Here is a 19,775-nt window from a genome sequence, read left to right on the forward strand (position 1 = left end):
GTTGTTTTTATGTAGTTAAATTTGTCAATCTTTTCTTTAATAGCTTCTGGATTTGGAGTCATGGTTCTCCACTCCAAGGTTATAAAGAATTCTGCCCACATTTTCTTCTAGTGTTTTTCTGGTTTTATCCTTAACATTTAAATCTTTCATCCAGTGGAATTTTTCCTAGTTGGTGTGAGTTATGGATCTAAATTTATCTTTTTACAAATGACTACCCACTTGTCCTAACTCCATTTATTAAAATCCCTAAGATACCACCTTTATCATTAAAATAAATTTTAAACCATTTGGGATCATAATAGAAAAAGCTCTATAATTTGTCAGTTTTGTCCAGGATACCATTACAAGGGAAATTAGCTTTCAAGATATGATCTGTAACTTTACATTACTAGAGCAGAGCAGACTCTTATGTATTGTAAAAAAAATTAAATTTATTTAAACAGACAAACAAACAGATCCCGTGGGGCTACCGACAGGCACGGAGGAGATTGGGAGAGGTGGGCACTGCCAAGGGAGCGTGTGGTGAGAGTGAGTGTTTGCATTTCAGGTCTCCCCCCAGCCCGCCTCCAGGAGCTGGGAGTACAGAGGGGCCCACCATGGTGTTCCCGGGACCCCTGGCTATCACCCTGCTGCCGCCCAGCCTCACACTGCTGGTGGTGCACCTCGCCAGCTCCCAGGATGTCGCCAGTGAACCCAGCAGTGAGCAGCAGCTGTGCTCCCTGAGGGAACACCCCATCGTGGCCTTTGCAGGTGAGAGCCACTTCCCTCTTGGTCCTTTTTTGCAATGACTGTGTCCTGAAGGACTTAGGTGGAACCTCCGCAGGGTCTCTTTGGCTGTTGGAAGTAATTTCCTGTAGGGTACGGGAGACTCTTCCTCTGGGGATAGATGTAAGAAGGATGGGCAGCCATGGGCTGGAGGGATCTGATTTTAGTCTCCAGACAATTTGTTCAGGCCCTTCATCCATTTTTCCCCGGGGGAGGAGGTGGTCTTTCTCTGGAATTCCTTTGCTGGAGAATGAGGTTATGGACGCCCGGGGTGCTGTAGCCAAGGGTTGGTTGGTCATCTTGTGCTTCCAGCTCTTCTGGAAGCACAAGCTCTATTTCTTGGCTACCCTGGGAAAGAATGAAGCTGACTCACACATTAGGAAGTGCCTGAAGATCTCTGGAAAGGTTCCCTGTGCTCTAAGATGGCTGCAGGGATGCCCGTATTTGGCGCCTTGGGAGCCCCCAGGGAAAGGGGCCTTGATGACAAATAACTCCTTCTGTCAAGGGAGGGCATGAGAGTGTCTTATCATAGTCTTTCCCAGACTGGAGTTTGTGAATCGCTGGACATATTCTGAGGGGTCCATAAGTTCTCAATAAGTTTCTAAAATTAGTATATACATTTGATGATAATCTAAAAACATAACAAAACACAAATCCTGGAGCACCCTGCACATTCTCCCTCAACCTGTTAGCCAGTTTGGTGGTCACTGGGGGTGTTAGGACCACATCGATACTTCAGGATCCATCACCTCCATGACGGAGCTCACACTGGGATCTGCAGATGTGGTCTTAGGGGTCCCCAGGTTCTTAAGTGATAAACACCCATCCTATTTCCTCTTCACAATAACGCTGGCAGCGAGGCAGGGCAAGGGCTGTCACCTCTGTTTACAAATGGGGAGGGCTGAGGGGTAGACGGTTGGAGCGACTTGTCAGAGCCAGGTTTCCATGTCTGCCTCCTGACTCCGTCCTGGGCTCTCCCCATTCCCCGCCGCACAGGGACCGGGTGCTCCACCGTCAGATGCGCGGCAGCCCATCCTCTGTGATTCCACACAGCCAGCTGAGAGGGGCAAGATGGAAACCAGAGTGGAGAAATGAATCCATAAGACCGAAGTGGGCATGGTATTCGGGGGGTGGGGCAGGCAGTATGGATAGGAGTTGGGGCAGCGAGGTGGGGAGGCTGGAGGCGTTGCAGATGTGTGGGATTTCCAGCTGTGGGCTGGCTCCTGTCTCGGGGAGGAGGGTTTCCAGCTGTCTTCTCCGTGCTGTCTTGTTTGAGCTGGGATCTGTCTTCGAAGGCTTAAGTGGATTAAAGCAAATTAGTAATGTCCTTAAATCTACAAAACGCACCCAACTTCTGATGGCTCCCGGAGGCTGTCACTGAAGGGAGGGACGAAGGAGCAGAATTCTGAGGGTGTCCTCCTCATGCCGGGGCCACCTGTGGCAGTTCCTAATGAGCCCTTTCTTCTCAGGGGCTTTGCTGGGGCACGGTTGGCCTGGCTGATCCTGGGGCCATGGACAATGGAAGGAGAGCAGGGAAATCCCTGTCACGCAGCCGGGCTGATCTGTACTGGAACAAACTGGCTGGTGATGGGAGGAGGGTGGAGAGGTGGAAGATGTGTTCCTTGAAAGCCTGGCTTCCTTGACACCATTTCTGATCTTCAGCTGTAAATTACTTGAATGAAACTGACTTCCCACCCCGCCCCCTTTCAGAAGGAAGGAATGAGGCTCAGAGTGACATAGGCAGTTGACACAGAGTGACTAAGAAATCCCCTGAGCCCCAGGTGAGCAGAGATGGTCCGTCATAGACTGACAGCCCTGGAGACGGGCGTCATCTCTGTTTTTCCTCCTCAGGCCTCCTGGCCTCCCCCAAATTCCCCCGTTCCCTCTTTCTGTTGGCTTTGGGTTTTCCTGTCTGTTGGCCAAATTTTTCTTGGGCCCCTGACCTAATACCTGACCCCAGGCACGGAGCTGGACGCTGCGGGGCCTCAGAGGTGAAGAAGTTTCCTTTGAGTACTCATGTCCCTGTTGTTCCTTAAATGTCGCTCCCTTTGGTCCCCCAATGCAGTTAGTCCTGGATGAGGGCTGGTCCTCTTGTCTCCCCACATCCTTTAGTTCTGCCGGGCACAGACTAGGGACTCCATTCATGTTGGGTGACTGTGTTCTGGGTGATGCCGTGTTCCAGAGAAGCTGCCATAATCCAGCCCCGCACCAACCCCCAGCTTCCAGATGTTACATTTTACTTCTGACAGTTGAGTAGGCTTCTAACCCTGCAGCTGTGAGTTTCCCTCTCCCCTGACACCTGGCTGATCTGTGAATAACCCCTAAATACCCCAGAGGAGCTGCCAATTGCAGAATCTGACAGACATTTTTCTGTTTTGTACGGTTAAATTTTCTCCTATGGGTTTCTTTTAAGGGGATCCACCTGTGTTTCTCTCCGGCCTGCATGTTATTCCTTTTGCCACAGCTTGGTCTTTCTAGGTGGCGGGGAGAAGCCAGTATGGAGTTAACACTGGCAGTGGTTAATCCACAAAGTGGGTAATTGAATTGACTATAATTAAAATCACAGGCACGTCATGGAGAATGTCATTTTTCTCTTAAAGTCACTGTCCAAAGCGTTCACTGCACACGGAGCTCAGAACGTGCTCGGTGTTTTAACAACAGCCTTCCCTCTGGTCCTCTTTGCCTGTGTAATAAGAGGAAGCTGGCTCCCTCCCAAAGACAGCTCGCCCAGGATCACCGTGCTGTGCCCGCTGCATCTCCCCCTTGCCCTTGTCAGTCACTTCGGGGTAAGGAAGAGGGACAGAAACTGGAAGGGACCGCCCCCCCTCCACCCCCACCTCCCACCGTCATCCTGGCTCCTGCCCTGTTTCCTCTTTCTCTCCCTTCACCCCAAGAAAGGGCTGGAATGAAGGCTGAGCTGAGCTATCTCCAGATGGAGTTTCTCCTGGTTTGCCGCAGACCGGTCATGCCACGTCTTCCCCTGTTCAGCTGCCCACATCTGGAATACCCCTGTCAGAATGGAAGAAGGGGATTAAAGTGCAAGCCAGTTGCTACTATTGGAGAGCACCCAGTATGCTGGGGATGGCAACCCCTCACACACACACACAAACACACCCCACCCGGAAAACAGATGAGCACATTCAGAGTGACAAAAACGTGCAGTATGAATGGAACGCAAAGGGTGGAGAGAATATGGAACAAAATAAGATCAGGATGGAGAGGTTATAACCCAGGAAGGCTTCCTGGAGAAGGAGGACCCTTGGTTTAGTCTCTAAGGTACCATGATATCCTATCAGGATTTCTGAGAGCAGCCCTGAGGTCAGCTAAAAACCCAGCCTACCCGACTCCAGATCCACTCCTTATACTGTGATCACCCAAATGCCATTGCAACTTCGTGATGGTTCTTGCCAACCTATAGTCACCTGCTGAGGGCAGAGGCAGACACAAAGGACTTGCTTCATTTTGCTGCAGTTTTTCTTTCTTCTTTTTTTTAATCGTGCATATCACGGTTTTCTGAAAAACATCCAACTCGCAAAACCTTCAGTTCTCCAGGGAGCGATTAAGTGTTTGCCTGCCATGCAGAAATGAAGCGCTGCTTTTACTCTGTAGTGGAGGGATAATGAGCACTGATTTATTTCCCTTGGATCACACACACACACACACACACACACACACACACACACACACTACTCTGGGCCTTCTGGGAGCCAGTTACTAATACACTGTGAGGAAGAAATGTCAGGGCCTCCTCACATTCCCCTCATCTTTACCCTATCGGCGTGCAAGTTCCTCTGCCTCACAGCTTTCTCTCTTTACTGGTCAGTTCCCTCACATCCATGTGGAAGGGGCTGAAGGAGAGCTATTAAGGGGCTGTGAGCCAAGATGGGGCAAGCGGTTCTCCATTTGGAGGGAAAGTCAGCTGGGCACTCTTCCCCAGGTGTACCCTCTCCAGACCACTGCCCCATCCATCCAGAGGGCTTCGAGGTCTCCTCTGCCCACCTGGTCCCCATGAAAGACTTTGGCCTTGGCTGGGAAGATCCTTCTTGGAGACAGAGATGGGCACTGCCCACCCACCCTCCATTCCTTCCACCTCTGTGGAGTCTTGTCTGAAAACCTGAGGCTTCTTGTACAAAAGGGAGTTGACAATTATTCATACATTCATTCAATTACTTCCAGGTGCTGGGCGGAGGCTAGAGATCCCAGAAGCAAGATTTTCCTTGTCCCCCAGGGCAAACTACCAGATTAGACACCCAGTGAGATAGGAGCTTTGATGGCAGTCAAGAAGAGGTCTATGGGAGCCCGTCACCTTGCGTGGGGGAGTCAGGGAAGGCTTCTTGGAGGAGGTGGGGTGGGGACAGGGACAAACAGGAACTGTTCCATTAAGGAAGAATAGAATTGCAAAGGTTTGCAGGCTCTTGTGGGATAGATCTGGAGATGTGGACTGTGTTCTGGTTGAGTGTGGCTGCAGTGGAGGGTTTAAGGGGGAATGTATAAGCAGAAGCATCATTCTTTCAGTGGATCAGTGGATCACTATATCACTAATGTGCCAGGCATTCATTCTACTTGGGAGGACAGTGGGGCCAGAACCCAAAGGAGTTGGGACTTTTCCTGGAGGAAACTGGGAGCTATTAAAGAGTTCTAAGCCAGAGAGTGACATAACCAGATTTGCATTTTAGAGAGATCACTTTGTTGCCTTGTGGGAAATGGGCTGGAGGGGCAAGAGTGGAAGCCATGCCAGTTAGGATGCTGTTGGCACCAGTCCAGGCAAGAGATGATGGTGGCTTGGCTGGGGGATAGGGTGCAGAGGGCGAGATGGATGGATTTCAGAGAATGGACAGGATTTGCCAGTGTGTTTGGTGTGGCTGGTGAGGGTCTCGGGGGGTCAAGGATGATTACAGGTGTCCCTTTGCGCAGCTAGGGGGTGAGTGGAGCCCTTCTCTGAGCTAGGGAACAAAGCAGGAGCGGTGACACCACCCCCACTCCCTGTTCCCCAGCCGGCTGCTCACAGAGGTGGGCAGGCAGAACCCAGGTCTCCGGGGTGCCCCTGCCTCACTGCAGCCCTTCCATTCTTGGGTCCGATGCTGGTGCAGCTGGGAGCCCCTGAGCCAACAGTAACCGAATGGCTGCTTCTCCCTCCCCCAGATCTGAAGCCATGGGTCTCTAACTTCACCTACCCTGGAGCCCAAGATTTCTCCCAGCTCGCTCTGGATCCTTCCAGAAACCAGCTCATCGTGGGAGCCAGGTAATGAGGTACAGGAGGGTTGGGGCCAGGACCGGGGGATCAATTCTAAGCGAATTGAGTGGAGGGAATATTATTTGGCATGACCCTCTGTGGGCAGACCCTCAGCCGGGGCTCCTGTTCCACCCTACCAGGCCCTCTCTGTGTCTGAATGTCAGCCCCCCAGAAAAGGAAGCAGTGGATGGGTGGGTGGGGGGAGGTGGGAAGGAAGTGACCTTCAGATCTCAGCAAGCCACATTCCTCAGGGTCTGGCAGTTATTAAGGGCAGGAATGCCCGCTGGCAACCTCCTAGCCCCTGTCCCTGCCATCCTGCCAGGACCTACCTAGCTGGTGTCCTCCCCATGCAGAGAAGGTGCCCAGGAGCCCCCTGCTGGCTGGCTGGCTGCCTGCACCTGGGACATGGGACACAGGCCATGTGCTTCTTTTATGAAGGACCGCACCTCCCTGTTGCCTGATATCAGTTAGCCCCACTGCCCAGGTCTGGTATTCAAGGGGTAATACACTCTAGGGAGGACTTGTAGAGACTTTACAGAGCGGAGCAGGAGGAGAGAGTCCTCACAAAATCATAGACCGTCAGCTCTGGTAGGGAAGGGAGCTTAGAGATGGTCTGTTCCAGTGGGACCAGAAACATCAGCAGCACTGGGAAACTTGTTAGAAATCAAATTCTTGGGCCCTACCCCAGACCTGATGAGTCAGAAACTCTGGAGGTGGGACCCAGCAACCTGTGTTTTAACAAGCGCTCCAGGTAAGCCTGATGCACACTGGAGTTTCAGAATCACTGGCCTAATCCAACTGTCCTCGATTTAAACATGAGGAAGCAGAGGGTGCAGTGGGGAAGGTGACCTTCCCAAGACCACGTAAGCAAGATGACAACAGAGTCTGGGGACGAGAACCCAGGTCCCCTAACCTCAGGGCTAGAGTTTTTTCTGCCAACCCACGTTACCACCTCCAACTGCACTGCTGTTTTTCAGAAGCTCTCCACCCCAGGGGTTCTGATTCAGCAGGTCTGGGGTGAGGGAGGATGGCCACTGGGTTGGACGCCTCCAGGCTCCACTGTGTAGCTGACCACCCTTGACTTCTGGGCTTTCCTGAGTGGCCCCACCCCTTCATTTGCCACGTGAAAAGGAGGCAAGTGGAGGACAGAGCTCTGGACCAGATGAGCTGCATTCTTGTCCTGGGTGATCTTGACCTGTGAGCCTCAGTTTCCTCATCTGTAAAGTCCGGGTTATGTGATGCTGCCAACATCACAGGACTATTAAGAAGCTGGGGCTGAATGCATTTTATTTTTTTAATTTTGAAATTAACTTATTACTTTGCATCAGTGATATGTGTTATGGGATAACATTCAGAAGGTACAAAAGTGAAAAGCAGGGCCAGCCCTCTATACACCAAGCAGGACCCCTCACTGGAGGCGTGCCCTGTGGTGAGTTTGCATGTCCTCTCAAGAGTAACCTCTACATATGCAAGTATACAAGAGTGTGGACCTTATTTCCAAGCAAAGAGAATCATTGTTTTACTTTTTATGTTGAGATAATGGTAGATTTACGTGCAGTTGTAAGAAACAATACAGAGCTCGCATCCCTATATCCTTCACCCCATTCCCCCCACACAGTGGTAACATCTTGCATAACCATAACACAACACCGCAGTCAGGAAGCTGACATTAATGCCATCCTTCCGCCTGATTCAGAGTCCACCAGCTTTACATATGTAGTTTTTAGACTCCTGATGCCTTTGAAATAAGTAAGACAGAGAAAGACAAACACCGAATGTTATCATTTATATGTGGAATCTAAAAAATAAAACAAACGAATTAATAGAGCAAAACAGAAACATACTCACAGATAAAGAGAACAAACTACTGGTTACCAGTGGGGAGAGCAAAGGAGGGGGGCGAGATAGGAATAGGGGATTAAGAGAAACTATTATCTATAGAATAAATAGGCCACAAGAATAAACTGTACAGCACAGGGAAATAAAGCCAATATTTTATAATAACTTTAAATGGAGTATAAGCTATAAAAATACTGAATCACTATGTTGTACACCTGAAACTACTGTAATATTGTAAATCAACTAGACAATAATTAATTAATTAATTAATTAATTAATTAATTAAAAAACCCAAAGCTCCTGGTGCCTTTGCTCTGAACCTTGTGGAAGCATTTTGAAAGCTGCCATTCATTCTGCACCTGCCATGTGCCAGGCACTATTTTACGTACCAAATGTGTAGTAAAACATCTAAAACGTGTAGTAAATCAGGCATGCAATAAGTTGTGTAATCTTCACAGTAACCCCAGGCAGTAGGTTCTATGATTATCCCCATTGTATGGACCAGGAAACTGAAAGCAGGAGGGTTAAGTCACCTGCCTGCATGCACACTGCTCTTCCTGATACTCTTCTTCCCCCACATGGAGTGAGGGGAGCCATACCTTTGCCTGGGTCCTTGAGCCTGGCTGTGCCCACAGAGAACCAGGGGAAAACCTGGACTGGGTCCCTTGCACCCCTTACGGAAAATGAAGTGGGTCCTCAGCTTCTTCCTTCTCCCCCTTTCTCTTGGAGCTTCTTTCCTTCCTCCTTCTCTTCTCCCTGACATGTTCCCCCTTCTCTGTGACCCCCTGGGCCTCTGGAATTCAGGCTAGGGAAATTTTTTATTCATTTATACCCCGCCTTGTTGCGTAAGGGGTTTAGGATGGGTCAGGCTTCAGAGATTTCTCTGTTCTTATCTCCCAGAGAAGCAGACTTCGATGTTGTGATGAATGATTCTTGTTGAGATAAAAATGAATAAAGTGATGCAATGTTTCCCCTAATTCTTTAAAGCTGTGAGCAGATACCTGTGTTACCTGGGCAGACAGCTGGGGCAGAGCCTTAAGCTGGAGCCCATCCGTCCCCAGGCTGGGAGGGTGGGGGCAGAGGAGGGGCCTGGGGAGGGACCTCAGAGGCCTGGAGCCAAAGTCCCCTAGTGAGGCCCACCAGGACAGAAAAGCAGCCGAGTGGGTCCTGGACCCAGAGCCAGAGGTGTCTCCTCAGGCCCCTGGATTCATTCAGCAGGGCCTCTCCCTTTCTTTCTGGCCCACTCTACAACCTTTCCCCTCATTTCTCAGCACAGCTAAGGTAGGCCAGAACTTTCTAAAGCAATCATTCCTGAAAACTTCAGGAACCAAGAGTAATGGCCAGAAGAAGATGTAAGAAGGAAAGAAAATTCTTAGGGAAAACCCAAACTTTACATCTGTTTGACATTACTAAAGCCTTTCAACATGCGTCACACCATTCCTCTGTCTCCACGGCCCTATGAAATAAGAATGACAGGCATTAGTTTCTCCATTTTACAGATGCGGACAGTGAGCCCCTCAGAAGGCCCCCAGCAAGTGGCTGAGCTGGAATTCTCCCTGCCTCTGCCACAGGGGCTACTCTGAACCTGCAATCACTTTCATGTGGCTCTCTGACCTGGGGGTCCTGCCACCCTCTGAGTCCACGCATAGGGCCTTGTGGCTCCAGAGTCCGTGCAAAGCAGTTTCAGCAGCGCCTGACACCATAAGCGCTCAGTAAGTGGGCGATAGTCATAGTAGTTATGGTATCATCATTATTATTATTTAAGGTGTTTTTTTTTTAATTAAGACTTTATTTATTATATATATATTTTTTGTGGTACGCGGGCCTCTCACTGCCGTGGCTTCTCCCGTTGCGGAGCACAGGCTCCGGACGCGCAGGCTCAGTGGCCATGGCTCACGGGTCCAGCCACTCCGCAGCATGTGGGATCTTCCCGGACTGGGGCACAAACCCGTGTCCCCTGCATCGGCAGGCAGACTCTCAACCACTGCGCCACCAGGGAAGCCCAGGACTTTATTTTTTTAGAGCAGTTTTAGGTTGGCAGCAAACTTGACAGGAAAGTACAGAGAGTTCCCATAGACACCCCTGCCCCACACAGGCCCAGCTTCCCTCACCACCAGTAGCCTCCACCGCAGGTGCATTTGTTACTATTGATGAACCTACACTGACGCATCATCATCACCCAAAGCCCAGAGTTGACCTTAAGGTTCACTCTTGGTGGTGTACATTCTGTGGGTCTGGACAAATGTATAATATCATGTATTCATCATTAGGGTAACATACCTAGTAGTTTCACTGCCCTAAAAATCCCCTGTGCTCTGCCTGTTCATCCCCGCCGCCACCCCACCCCCTGGCAACCGCTGATCGTTTTAATGTCTCCATAGTTCTGCCTTTTCCCAGAATATCATATAATGAAATTATACAGCATATAACCTTTCCAAATTGGCTTTTTTCACTTAGTAATATGTATTTAAGTTTCCCCTACGTCTTTCCATGGCTTGATAGCTCATATCTTTTTAACACTGAATAATATTCCATTGTCTGGATGCACCACAGTTTACCCACGCAACTACTGAAGGACATTTTGGTTGCTTCCAAGTTCTGGCAATTATGAATAAAGCTGTTATAAACATCCGTGTGCAGGTTTTTGTGTGGATGTAAGTTTCCTTATTTAAGGTTTTCGAGCAGCCGGCTGATATGATGAAAGCAGTGTTTGAGGAGGAGGAGGAATCTGGCAGCCCCGTGCAGGTGGCGATGTGGAGGAGAGGAAGCACGAGGTGGCAGAGGGGCAGTTTGGGCAAGAGGAGAGAGGCTGGGCCAGGGAGCTGGCCGTGGAAAGGTCAGGCCCAGAGTCACTGACTGCAGGAGGGAGTGCAGGAGATGAGGAAGCAGACAGGACTCCAGGGGCCCAGGGCGTGGAGCCAGGACAGATGGCTGGCCTGTCTGAGGAGGGGAACTGGGTCAGGGAGGTAGTCGAGGGAAGGAGGAAGATGACCTGCCTGAGTCCCCACAAGAGCTCCATGAGGCTTTATGTTGAACAGAAACAGTTTCCATGGTTGGGAAAGGGGTGTGGGAGGCTCTGCCCTGGGCCTGCTGGGATGGCGGGGAACAGAGACAGCGTGGGCTTTGGGAGCAGATGCATCTGGGTTTCAATCCCACCTCCTGCACTTACTATCTCTGTGATTTGGGCCATTTACCCAAACTGTTTCCTCATCTGTAAAATGGAGTTTTCTCTCTACTCCCGGCGTGGCAGTGCAGATTAAATGAGCAAATGGAGGTGAAGCTCTCCCTGGGGTCGGCCCACCGTCAGCCGTCTGCAGTCGGCACCCAGTCCTGGCTCCCCATGAGGGAGACCTACCTGCAGAACCAGCCTGACTGTCCCTGGAGACCTACCTGCAGAACCAGCCTGACTTACCATCTCTGTTTCTGTTTTCACAGGAACTACCTCTTCAGACTCAGCCTTGCCAATGTCTCCCTCCTTCAGGTACATTTGCTTCCCTTCCCTGTAATTTCCCTGGTATTTGGGGGCTGGGGCCAGGGCAGCACAAGGAGTGAGATTCAGAATTCAACCCCCAGCGTTGAAAACAGGAGCCCTGTGTTCTTTTCACTGGCTGTGGACTCACACCGGCGGTCGGGGTAATGGCTGGGAAGATATTTGGAAGTGGGGGCATGGCCACAGAAACATGGGGGCACACGCAGGGCTCCTGCGTTGTGAGGACAGGAGCTAGGTGCTCCTGTTTGCCTGGACTGAGGGGTCCCAGGATGCAGGATTTTCACTAGAACCAGTACAGTACTGGGCAAACTGGAACGGCTGGTCATGCTAAGTCCAGCTGCTAAATCCACAGGACGGTCTCTGGGTTTGGGCCTCAAGGGAAAGGCTGACCCTGGTTCCTTTCTTAGCCTGGCCTGAGTGATCCCATTGTAGCTCAGCATTTTCACTGAGCTGCGACTGATTTTGTTATCTGCTGCCAAGAAGGACTCCCCCAGCATAATTCCCTAAGTGCTTTGGGAGGCATTTTGATGGGACTCCTTGATCCAGAACATTTATCCCAGATTGAGAAACAGATGCCATATCATCTCTGCAGAGGCTGGACATTCTAGAGAAAGGAAGGCCATCTCTTTGTCAATGAGGGGAGGGCCTCAGTTCCCGTGTCCAGGGGAGGCTTGCTGGTCTCCAGTGTTCAAGTGTTCCTTGAGCACTTGCTGTGTATCAAAAGTGAGCTGGGGGAGGAGGGGCTATAAGGCAAGCAGAGTCTCTGGCCGCTAGGGCTCACAGCACAGCCAGGAAAAGATGATGAGTGATACACAGAACCTAGTTAGAGAATGGTACAAGGAGTTAGTCAGGGCCTGGGCTACTTGGTATAGTGTTTCACTACAAAGGGCAGTTGGGAAAGGGGAGACCTCCCTGGTGAGCTAGTGTGACACTCTGGTCTAGTTTCTTCTAGCTGCACCTGGGTCTAGACCCCCAGGGGCCATTGCAGCTGGTGGCCACAGAGGAGGTGCTCCACAGGGAGCAGAAAAGGTGTGACCATCCAAAAGGAGGAGCCAGGAAGAACTAAGGGAAATTGAAAAGAAATTCCATTCATCCATTTTTAATAAACATTAATAAACATTAACAAACATTTATGGAATACCTACTATATGCTGGGTCCAGTCCCAGGCACGGTACTAGGCATTTGAGATCCCAAGGTGAATCGGGCTCTGTCCCTTGCCTGAAGGAGCAAGCACATAAGAGATCATAAATGCTTCCCTTTCCTGGATGGGACATGTTCCTGGGGCCTGGGCTGGAGCAAGGTGGAGTAAATTCCCAGAGGCAGCATCTCATGTCCTGCCAGCTTGGTCGGTCACAAGCAGCCCAGCCAGAGCCTAGTTTCCAAGTGACTTCCATGGGAAATGAAGCCAAGATGCCAAACCCTGCAGGTCAGGGCCTGGGGGCAGCCAGTGCAAAGATGGTCCAAAGTGGGTGGGAGGAAGTGGATCCAAGGGTCCTGCCTTATGCTCAGGAGGCAGTTGGCTTTTTATTAAGTTCCCATGGTCTGCAAATGAAAGTCTTCTGGGAACAGTAAAGTGGCCAAAGTGGGGAAAGAGAGACAGATGCACAGAAATGATGGCAGTGCTGTGGGAAGCGTGTAAGAAGGGGTGCCAGGTGCCCAGAGGCATGAGGAGCCCCCAGCGTCTGAAAAGTCTTCCCAGAGAGCTGCCCTTGGGCAGCAGTTTGAAGGATGGGGGTTGGTCAGGCAGCTAAGGAGGAGACAAGGTGTGAAATAGCATGGAGCACTGAGGGGGGCAGTGTGGCAGGATCATGGGGTGGTCGTGGGATAAAGGTAGGAGATGAGGCCCAGGAAGAGAAAGAGGCTACATCACAGAGGGTCTTCATGGCTGAGCAGAGGGGTCCATATTTTATTTTGAAGGCAAAGTGGTATAAGCCAAGAAGTGGCATGAACAGATTTGGTGTTCAGATCACCTAGCCCAATGCAGAGAATGGATTAGCAGAGGAACTGGTTAGGAGAAACGGCAATAATCCAGGTGATTGATGGGGAGAATTGAACTAAGGCAGCAGAGTGGGGATGGAGAGAAGAAGGGAAATGATCTTCAGCTGGCAGAATCATACAGCGTCACAGCATCACATGGCTCCACAGAGCACCAGGCACATTGTGTTCTGTGTGAAGGTGAGCCCTAGAGTTGGGAAGGTGGCAGCCCTGGAGGGCTTAGCGAAGGCTTGGACTACAGTGGTGCCATCTAGGTTTCTGGCTTGCAGAGCTGGGTAGCGTAAATCAAGATGGGACTGGAGCTAGCCTGACTCTAGACACTGGTTCTCCCTTGGTTGCCCACTAGAATCACCAGAGGAGCTTTAAAAAGCACTGATGGGGGCTTCTCTGGTGGCGCAGTGGTTGAGAGTCCGCCTGCCGATGCAGGGGGATACGGGTTCGTGCCCCGGTCCGGGAAGATCCCACATGCTGCGGAGCGGCTGGGCCTGTGAGCCATGGCCGCTGGGCCTGCGCGTCCGGAGCCTGTGCTCCGCAACGGGAGAGGCCACAACAGTGAGAGGCCTGCGTATTGCAAAAAAAAAAAAAAAGCACTGATGCCTAAGAGGTTCTCTTCTAGGGTACAGCCGGGCACTGGGATTTTTAAAGGCTCCCAGGTGATTCCTTTGTGCAACCAGATATAGGAACCACTGCTCTAGGATGTTAAGGCCTTTTTTGTAGATGCTGCCCAACTGGTTCGGCTTCCCCAGGTGTCCTTGACAGTTGACCTGCAGGTCCTGGGTCCCGTACCTTACCAGATGTTAGGACCCTCCGGCTTGATGCTGAGGCCTGTCGTTTGGTTCATTCTGCTCTGTGTGGATCTGGTCTCAGCCGTGGGAAGGTACCTTCTGCCAGCCCTATCACTCATGATTGAGGCAGGGGCTGAGCCTCTGGGGCTTTTCTGAAGGCTTGCAGACCAGCCACAACTGCACCAGGAATTGGTTTTACCACCTTCCCATGGTGTCTCTTAGGGCCTGACTCCAGGAGTTCAGATTGGATTCTTTGTAACAGAGCTAAGGAGATAAATAAATACAATTCGTGTTCACATCCCCACCTCTCCACCATAGGGGGAACCACCTAGCCACAAAGAGGCGGGAACGAGAGAGAAGTTAGAGCGGGCTGTCCAGCATCCCCTCGACCAGGCAGGAGGCCGACCTCAGCCTCTGGTCTCCTGGTTTGTCCTCTGATGAGAAAGCCCTGCCTTTTGACCATGAAAGCTGGACTTCATTTAGCGCTCCTCCATTGCCCTGTCTGGGGCTTTGGGTTCCTGTTAATAAGTTTGCAGTCCACAGCATCTGCTATCACAATTGGCTCACAGCAACTAAGTGCTAAAAATGAACTGCACCCCTTTGCTGAAAAGAGGAGACAGGGTCAAGGCCTCCCCGCTCCCCAGCCCAGCTTCCTTTACTCTCCGTCTTGCCTGGTGCACACACGCAGTTATAAATTTCCATTACAGCCAACTCATCCTCCCATGTGGCCCCAGGGTATGATTTAACCAAACTTAAACCTCAGTGCTTTATTGATAGTTTAAATAATTAACATCCCTTAAAGAAAAATCTAAATGCAAACAGTTTATGCAAACCAGTGTCCATTAAAAGGACTTCTAAGTACCTAACCCCTGTTAAACAATTTGTGTAAACTACTCTTCCTTAAGGAAAATAGAAAAACCCAGCTTCCTTCTCAAGTCTCTAAACAACAAGGGAGGAGAGATGCAAGTAGCAGCAGAGGGGGCAGAGTGCGTGAGTGCCTGCGTGTGCGTGCACACGCCCGTGCTTGCAGAAGGGGAGGGGAAACCAAATCAGCTCACCAGTGATTGTTATTTATCACTGTAACTTAATAAACTGGTGTGGGAAAGAAAAGGTGGTGAGTGGTTGACAGTGTCAGGGGGCTGCTGAATGATAAGCTTACTTGGATTGGTCAATCAGGAGCTCATGAGCCACCTGTGCCACAGCAGTTCCAGAGGATGACATGGCTGGAGGCCTAATTGCAATGGATTTATGATCTTGGGCTGCCACATGTCCTGCATGTGCAGACATGGGGACCGTTCTGCACATATGCATCAGGATGCACATGGGGCTTTGTTTGCGCCTGGGCAGATGGTGAGGCTGATCCTGAGCGCTTTTCTAGTTGTCTCCACATTGTCCAAACTAAGCTGGCAGCTCCATAGTTTTTTGAAATCTAAACTCTGATGAGTGGTGGACTTAATGCTCAGCTGTTTTAATGTTCCTCCATCGTCTCTGGTGTCCAGGGGAGCTGCTGAGTCTATAAGGAGATTATCCAATTCCTGGCTGTCTCAACTGCTTTCCCCATACCAGAAAACCATGCAGTTTCTCTTTACTAGAGATTGCCATCCTGGAATTTCTGGGACAGTCCTAGTTTAAGGCATTCTTCATGGCTGATTGATCGTACACATCTTATCTCCACTCCTTCACAAAATTCACTAAAAGGACAGTGAGAAATTTTAAAAGGTACAGATCTGCAATGACAGAGAGAACAAAAGAGGTGTCAGTAGAGAAGAGATTAAATGTATTCTGGGAAGGTGGAAAATGGAGGGAGCAAATCATAACCAATTTAGTAGAGCAGAACAGTTTACAGAGGGAGATATGGCAGAGAAGCATGATGACTCCCCAGAAGGCCTCAGAAATTGGGGTGTTGGATATTGTGGAATGTGAGGATGAGGTACAAGGCTAAAAGGGGGAAATGGTTGAAGTTATCTAAATTGAGAGGTCAGAACCCAGATCTCCTGTCCCATCCCACACAGTAATCCCTTCCTCCATTTACCCCTCCCCCAACAGAGGGAGGTTAAGACCCTTTTTTTCATTTAAAAAAAATTTTATTGAAGTGTAGTTGATTTGCAAAGTTGTGCTAATTTCTTCTGTGCAGCAAAGTGACTCAGTTATACATATATACATACTTTTTCATATTCCTTTCCATTTTGTTTTGTCACAGGATATTGAATATAGTTCCCTGTGCTATACAGTAGGACCTTGTTGTTTATCCATCCTGTATATGATAGTTTGCCTCTGCTAATCCCAAACTCCCATTCCTTCCCTCCCCTCCCCCCTCCCCCTTGGCAACCGCAACTCTGTTCTCTTATGTCTGTGAGTCGTTCTGTATTGTAGATATGTTCATTTGTGCCGTATTTTAGATTCCACATATAAGTGATATCATATGGTATTTGTCTTTCTCTTTCTGACTTACTTTGCTCATTATGCTAATCTCTAGGTTCATCCATGTTGCTGCAAATGGCATTATTTCATTCTTTTTGATGGCTGAGTAACGTTCCATTGTCTATATATGCCACATCTTCTTTATTCATTCATCTGTTGTTGGACATTTAGGTTGTTTCCATGTCTTGGCTATTGTAAATAGTGCTGCTGTGAACATAGGGGTGCATGTCTCTTCTTGAATTATACTTTTGTCTGGGTATACACCCAGGAGTGGAATTGCTGGATCATATGGCAGCTCTAGTTTTAGTTTTTTGAGGAACCTCCATACGTTTTCCATAGCTGCTACACCAGTTTACATTCCCACCAACAGTGTAAGAGTATTCCCTGTTCTCCACACCCTCTCCAGCGTTTGTTATTTATAAACTTTTTAATGATGGCCATTCTGACAGGTGTGAGCTGGTACCTTGTTGTAGTTTTGATTTGCATTTCTCTAATAATTAGCAATACTGAGCATCTTTTGATGTGCCTATTAGCCATCTGTATGTCTTCTTTGGAGAAATGTCTATTTAGGTCTTCTGCCCATTTTTCGAGTGGGTTGTTTGGGGTTTTTTTGTTGTTGAGTTGCATGAGCTGTTTGTATATTTTGGAAATTAAGCCCTCGTTGGTCACATCATTTGCAAATATTTTCTCCCAGTCCGTAGGTTGCCTTTTCATTTTGTTTGTGGTTTCCTTTGCTGTGCAAAAGCTTGTAAGTTAGAGTAGGTCCCATTTGTTTATTTTTGTTTTTACTTCTATTGCCTTTGGAGACTGACCTAAGAAAACATTGGTACAGTTTATGTCAGAGAATGTTTTGCCTATGCTCTCTTCTAGGAGTTTTATGGTGTCATATCTTATGTTTCAGTCTTTAAGCTGTTTTGAGTTTATTTTTGTGCATGGTGTAAGGGTGTCTTCTAACTTCATTGATTTGCATGCAGCTGTCCAACTTCCCCAGCACGACTTGCTGAAGAGACTTTTTTCCCATTTTATATTCTTGCCTCCTTTGTCAAAGATTAGTTGACCCTATGGTGTGGGTTTTTTCCTGGCCTCTCTATTCTGTTCCACTTATCCATCTGTCTGTTTTTGTGCCAATACCACATTGTTTTGATTACTGTAGCTTTGTAGTATTGTCTGAAGTCTGGGAGGGTTATGCCTCCTGCTTTAAGACCCTTTCTTTAAAGACCCAACTGGTGAGCCTCCAAATTTGGAGACTCCATGAAAGGTGAAATCGCACTGATGGGGTACGGGGCTAGAACAATATTTCTTTTTCTCTCTTTGTGCAATTTATTTATTGAAGAAAACTGGTCATTTGTCCTATAGTGTTTCCCACAATCCTGACTTTGCTGATTGTAATCCAAATGGTACAATTTAATGCAGTCCTCTGTTCCCTGTATCATCTGTGAATTGATTGTTAGATTTAAAAACTTTATTTAGTTTAGATTCTGGCAAGATTACTTCAGAGGTGTTATTGTGTACTTTTTTAGGTGGTACATAGTATCTGATTTTCTCTGTTTTTTTTTTTTTTTTTAATGTTAGCAGCCATTGATGATTGTTTCCCACATCCATTAATTCTTTAGGTGTTACAGTATATTAGCCGGACTACTTCTACAAAGAGAAACTTCTCCTCATCTCCTATTTGATTACCCAATGATACAGTCATATAGAAAAGGCAGGATAAATATTTGATACTCTGTCTTTATTCACCAGTTTTCAAATAATGAACTGGCTTGGATGTATCTGTCAGTGATGATCATTTAATTTTATTTGATTATTATTATTATTATTATTATTATTACAGACTCATGGCTTTAAACATTGTGGGTGTTGCAACCCATTGCAGTTATCTCTCATGACTATCCCATCTTTCTCCAGTAAGGGGCCTCTTCAAATTGGCTCCTGGGCCTGTGACACTATGACCCTAGTGGTCTTTGCTTCCTTACTATTTGGTGTGAGGAGATATTCTAGGCTCACCTTGTACATTTCCTGCCCCAGACCTAGAATTAGTCGTTTCTCCAAGAAACCTTGGCTCCTTTCAGTGGGAAATGGTTAGTGATTTATTTTAAAATATAAATAGCCCAAAATCACCAGACATTTGAGGAAAGCCTCTACAGTGAAAGAGAAAGATCAAAACAAACAAGCAAACAGAATGAAGGAAGCTGTAAGAAACAGGGACAATGCAAGACATACAAGAAAACACTTTGTAAATTAATTTGAAAAACTAATTAGAATCTTCTGAGATATAAGAATATATTTTGTTTATAAAACATTAAATTAAAAATGAAGATTTAAAAAGTGATTGGGGAAATAAAAATTGAATGGAAGGATTAGAAGATAAAGTTGAAGAAATATCTCTCAGAAATTAGAACAACGACAAAAAAAAGAAATGAAAAACAGGAGAGAAATAACAGAAAACTAGAGGACCAATACACAAGGGCCAACAGTGGATTGGATTAATAAGAGTTACAAAAAAGAGAACAGAGAAAAAAATGAGGAAGAAATTATGGATGAAATAACATAAGAAAATTTGCCAAAATAGAGGATGAGTCTTCACATTGAAAGGGCTGACTGAGTTCCCAAAAGAGACCCTGCACTAAGGCGCATCAGTGTGAATTTCAGGATACTGTTATCAAAGGTGATTCTAAAAGCTTCTAGCTTTTTTTTCTAAAGAGAAAAAGAAAAAGAAAACGATCACTACAAAAGATTGGGAATAAGAATTACACCAGACTTCTCAGTAGCAACACTGGAATCTAGAAGACAATGGAGGAATAAATGCCTTTACAATTCTGAGTGAAAATTATTTTCAACTTAGAATTCTATACCAAAATGATCAATCAAGTATGAAGATAGAATGAATCAGACATGCAAGAATTTTAAAAGATTGATCTACCATGTTCCTTTTCATAGGAAGATACTGGAGATGTGTTCTACCAAAATAAGCAAGTAATTCAAGAAAGGGGAAACACAGGATTCAGCAAACAGGAGAGGAGTGGAGGTAAGTCCCAGGTTAACAGCCAAACAGGAGACCTCAAGAGCAACCAGGTCATACTGGCAGGAGGCTGGCAGGAGGAAGAGAATGGGAATTAATAGGTTATCTGAACCATTTGTGTATACAGTTAGCAGATGATATTGAGAGGGACTGTTGGGCATTAGGGAAAAATCAGTGATAGGTATGTTGTAAAACAAGCCAATGAAGAAAATCAAGACAATTAT

The 19,775-nt window shown here is 47.8% G+C and overlaps 1 protein-coding gene across 3 annotated transcripts in view; it reads left to right on the forward strand.

The window, feature by feature from the left end:
* Positions 1-569: 569 nt before the first annotated feature.
* The window catches only part of SEMA5B (semaphorin 5B), a gene marked incomplete at its 5' end in the record, with an annotated part of 41,369 nt that continues 22,163 nt past the window's right edge, over positions 570-19,775 (forward strand). For 2 of the 3 annotated variants that reach the window (XM_079705049.1, XM_079705050.1), the window contains 3 exons: positions 597-750; positions 5,908-6,007; positions 11,273-11,318. In XM_079705049.1, coding sequence (XP_079561175.1) covers positions 597-750; positions 5,908-6,007; positions 11,273-11,318 — 300 coding nt within the window. Of the gene's footprint in view, positions 751-5,907; positions 6,008-11,272; positions 11,319-19,775 lie in introns of all 3 variants that reach the window. The other variant, XM_079705051.1, reaches the window with a different exon arrangement.

Source organism: Hyperoodon ampullatus, assembly GCF_949752795.1.
Source record: "Hyperoodon ampullatus genome assembly, chromosome: 5".
Lineage (NCBI taxonomy): Eukaryota > Metazoa > Chordata > Mammalia > Artiodactyla > Ziphiidae > Hyperoodon > Hyperoodon ampullatus.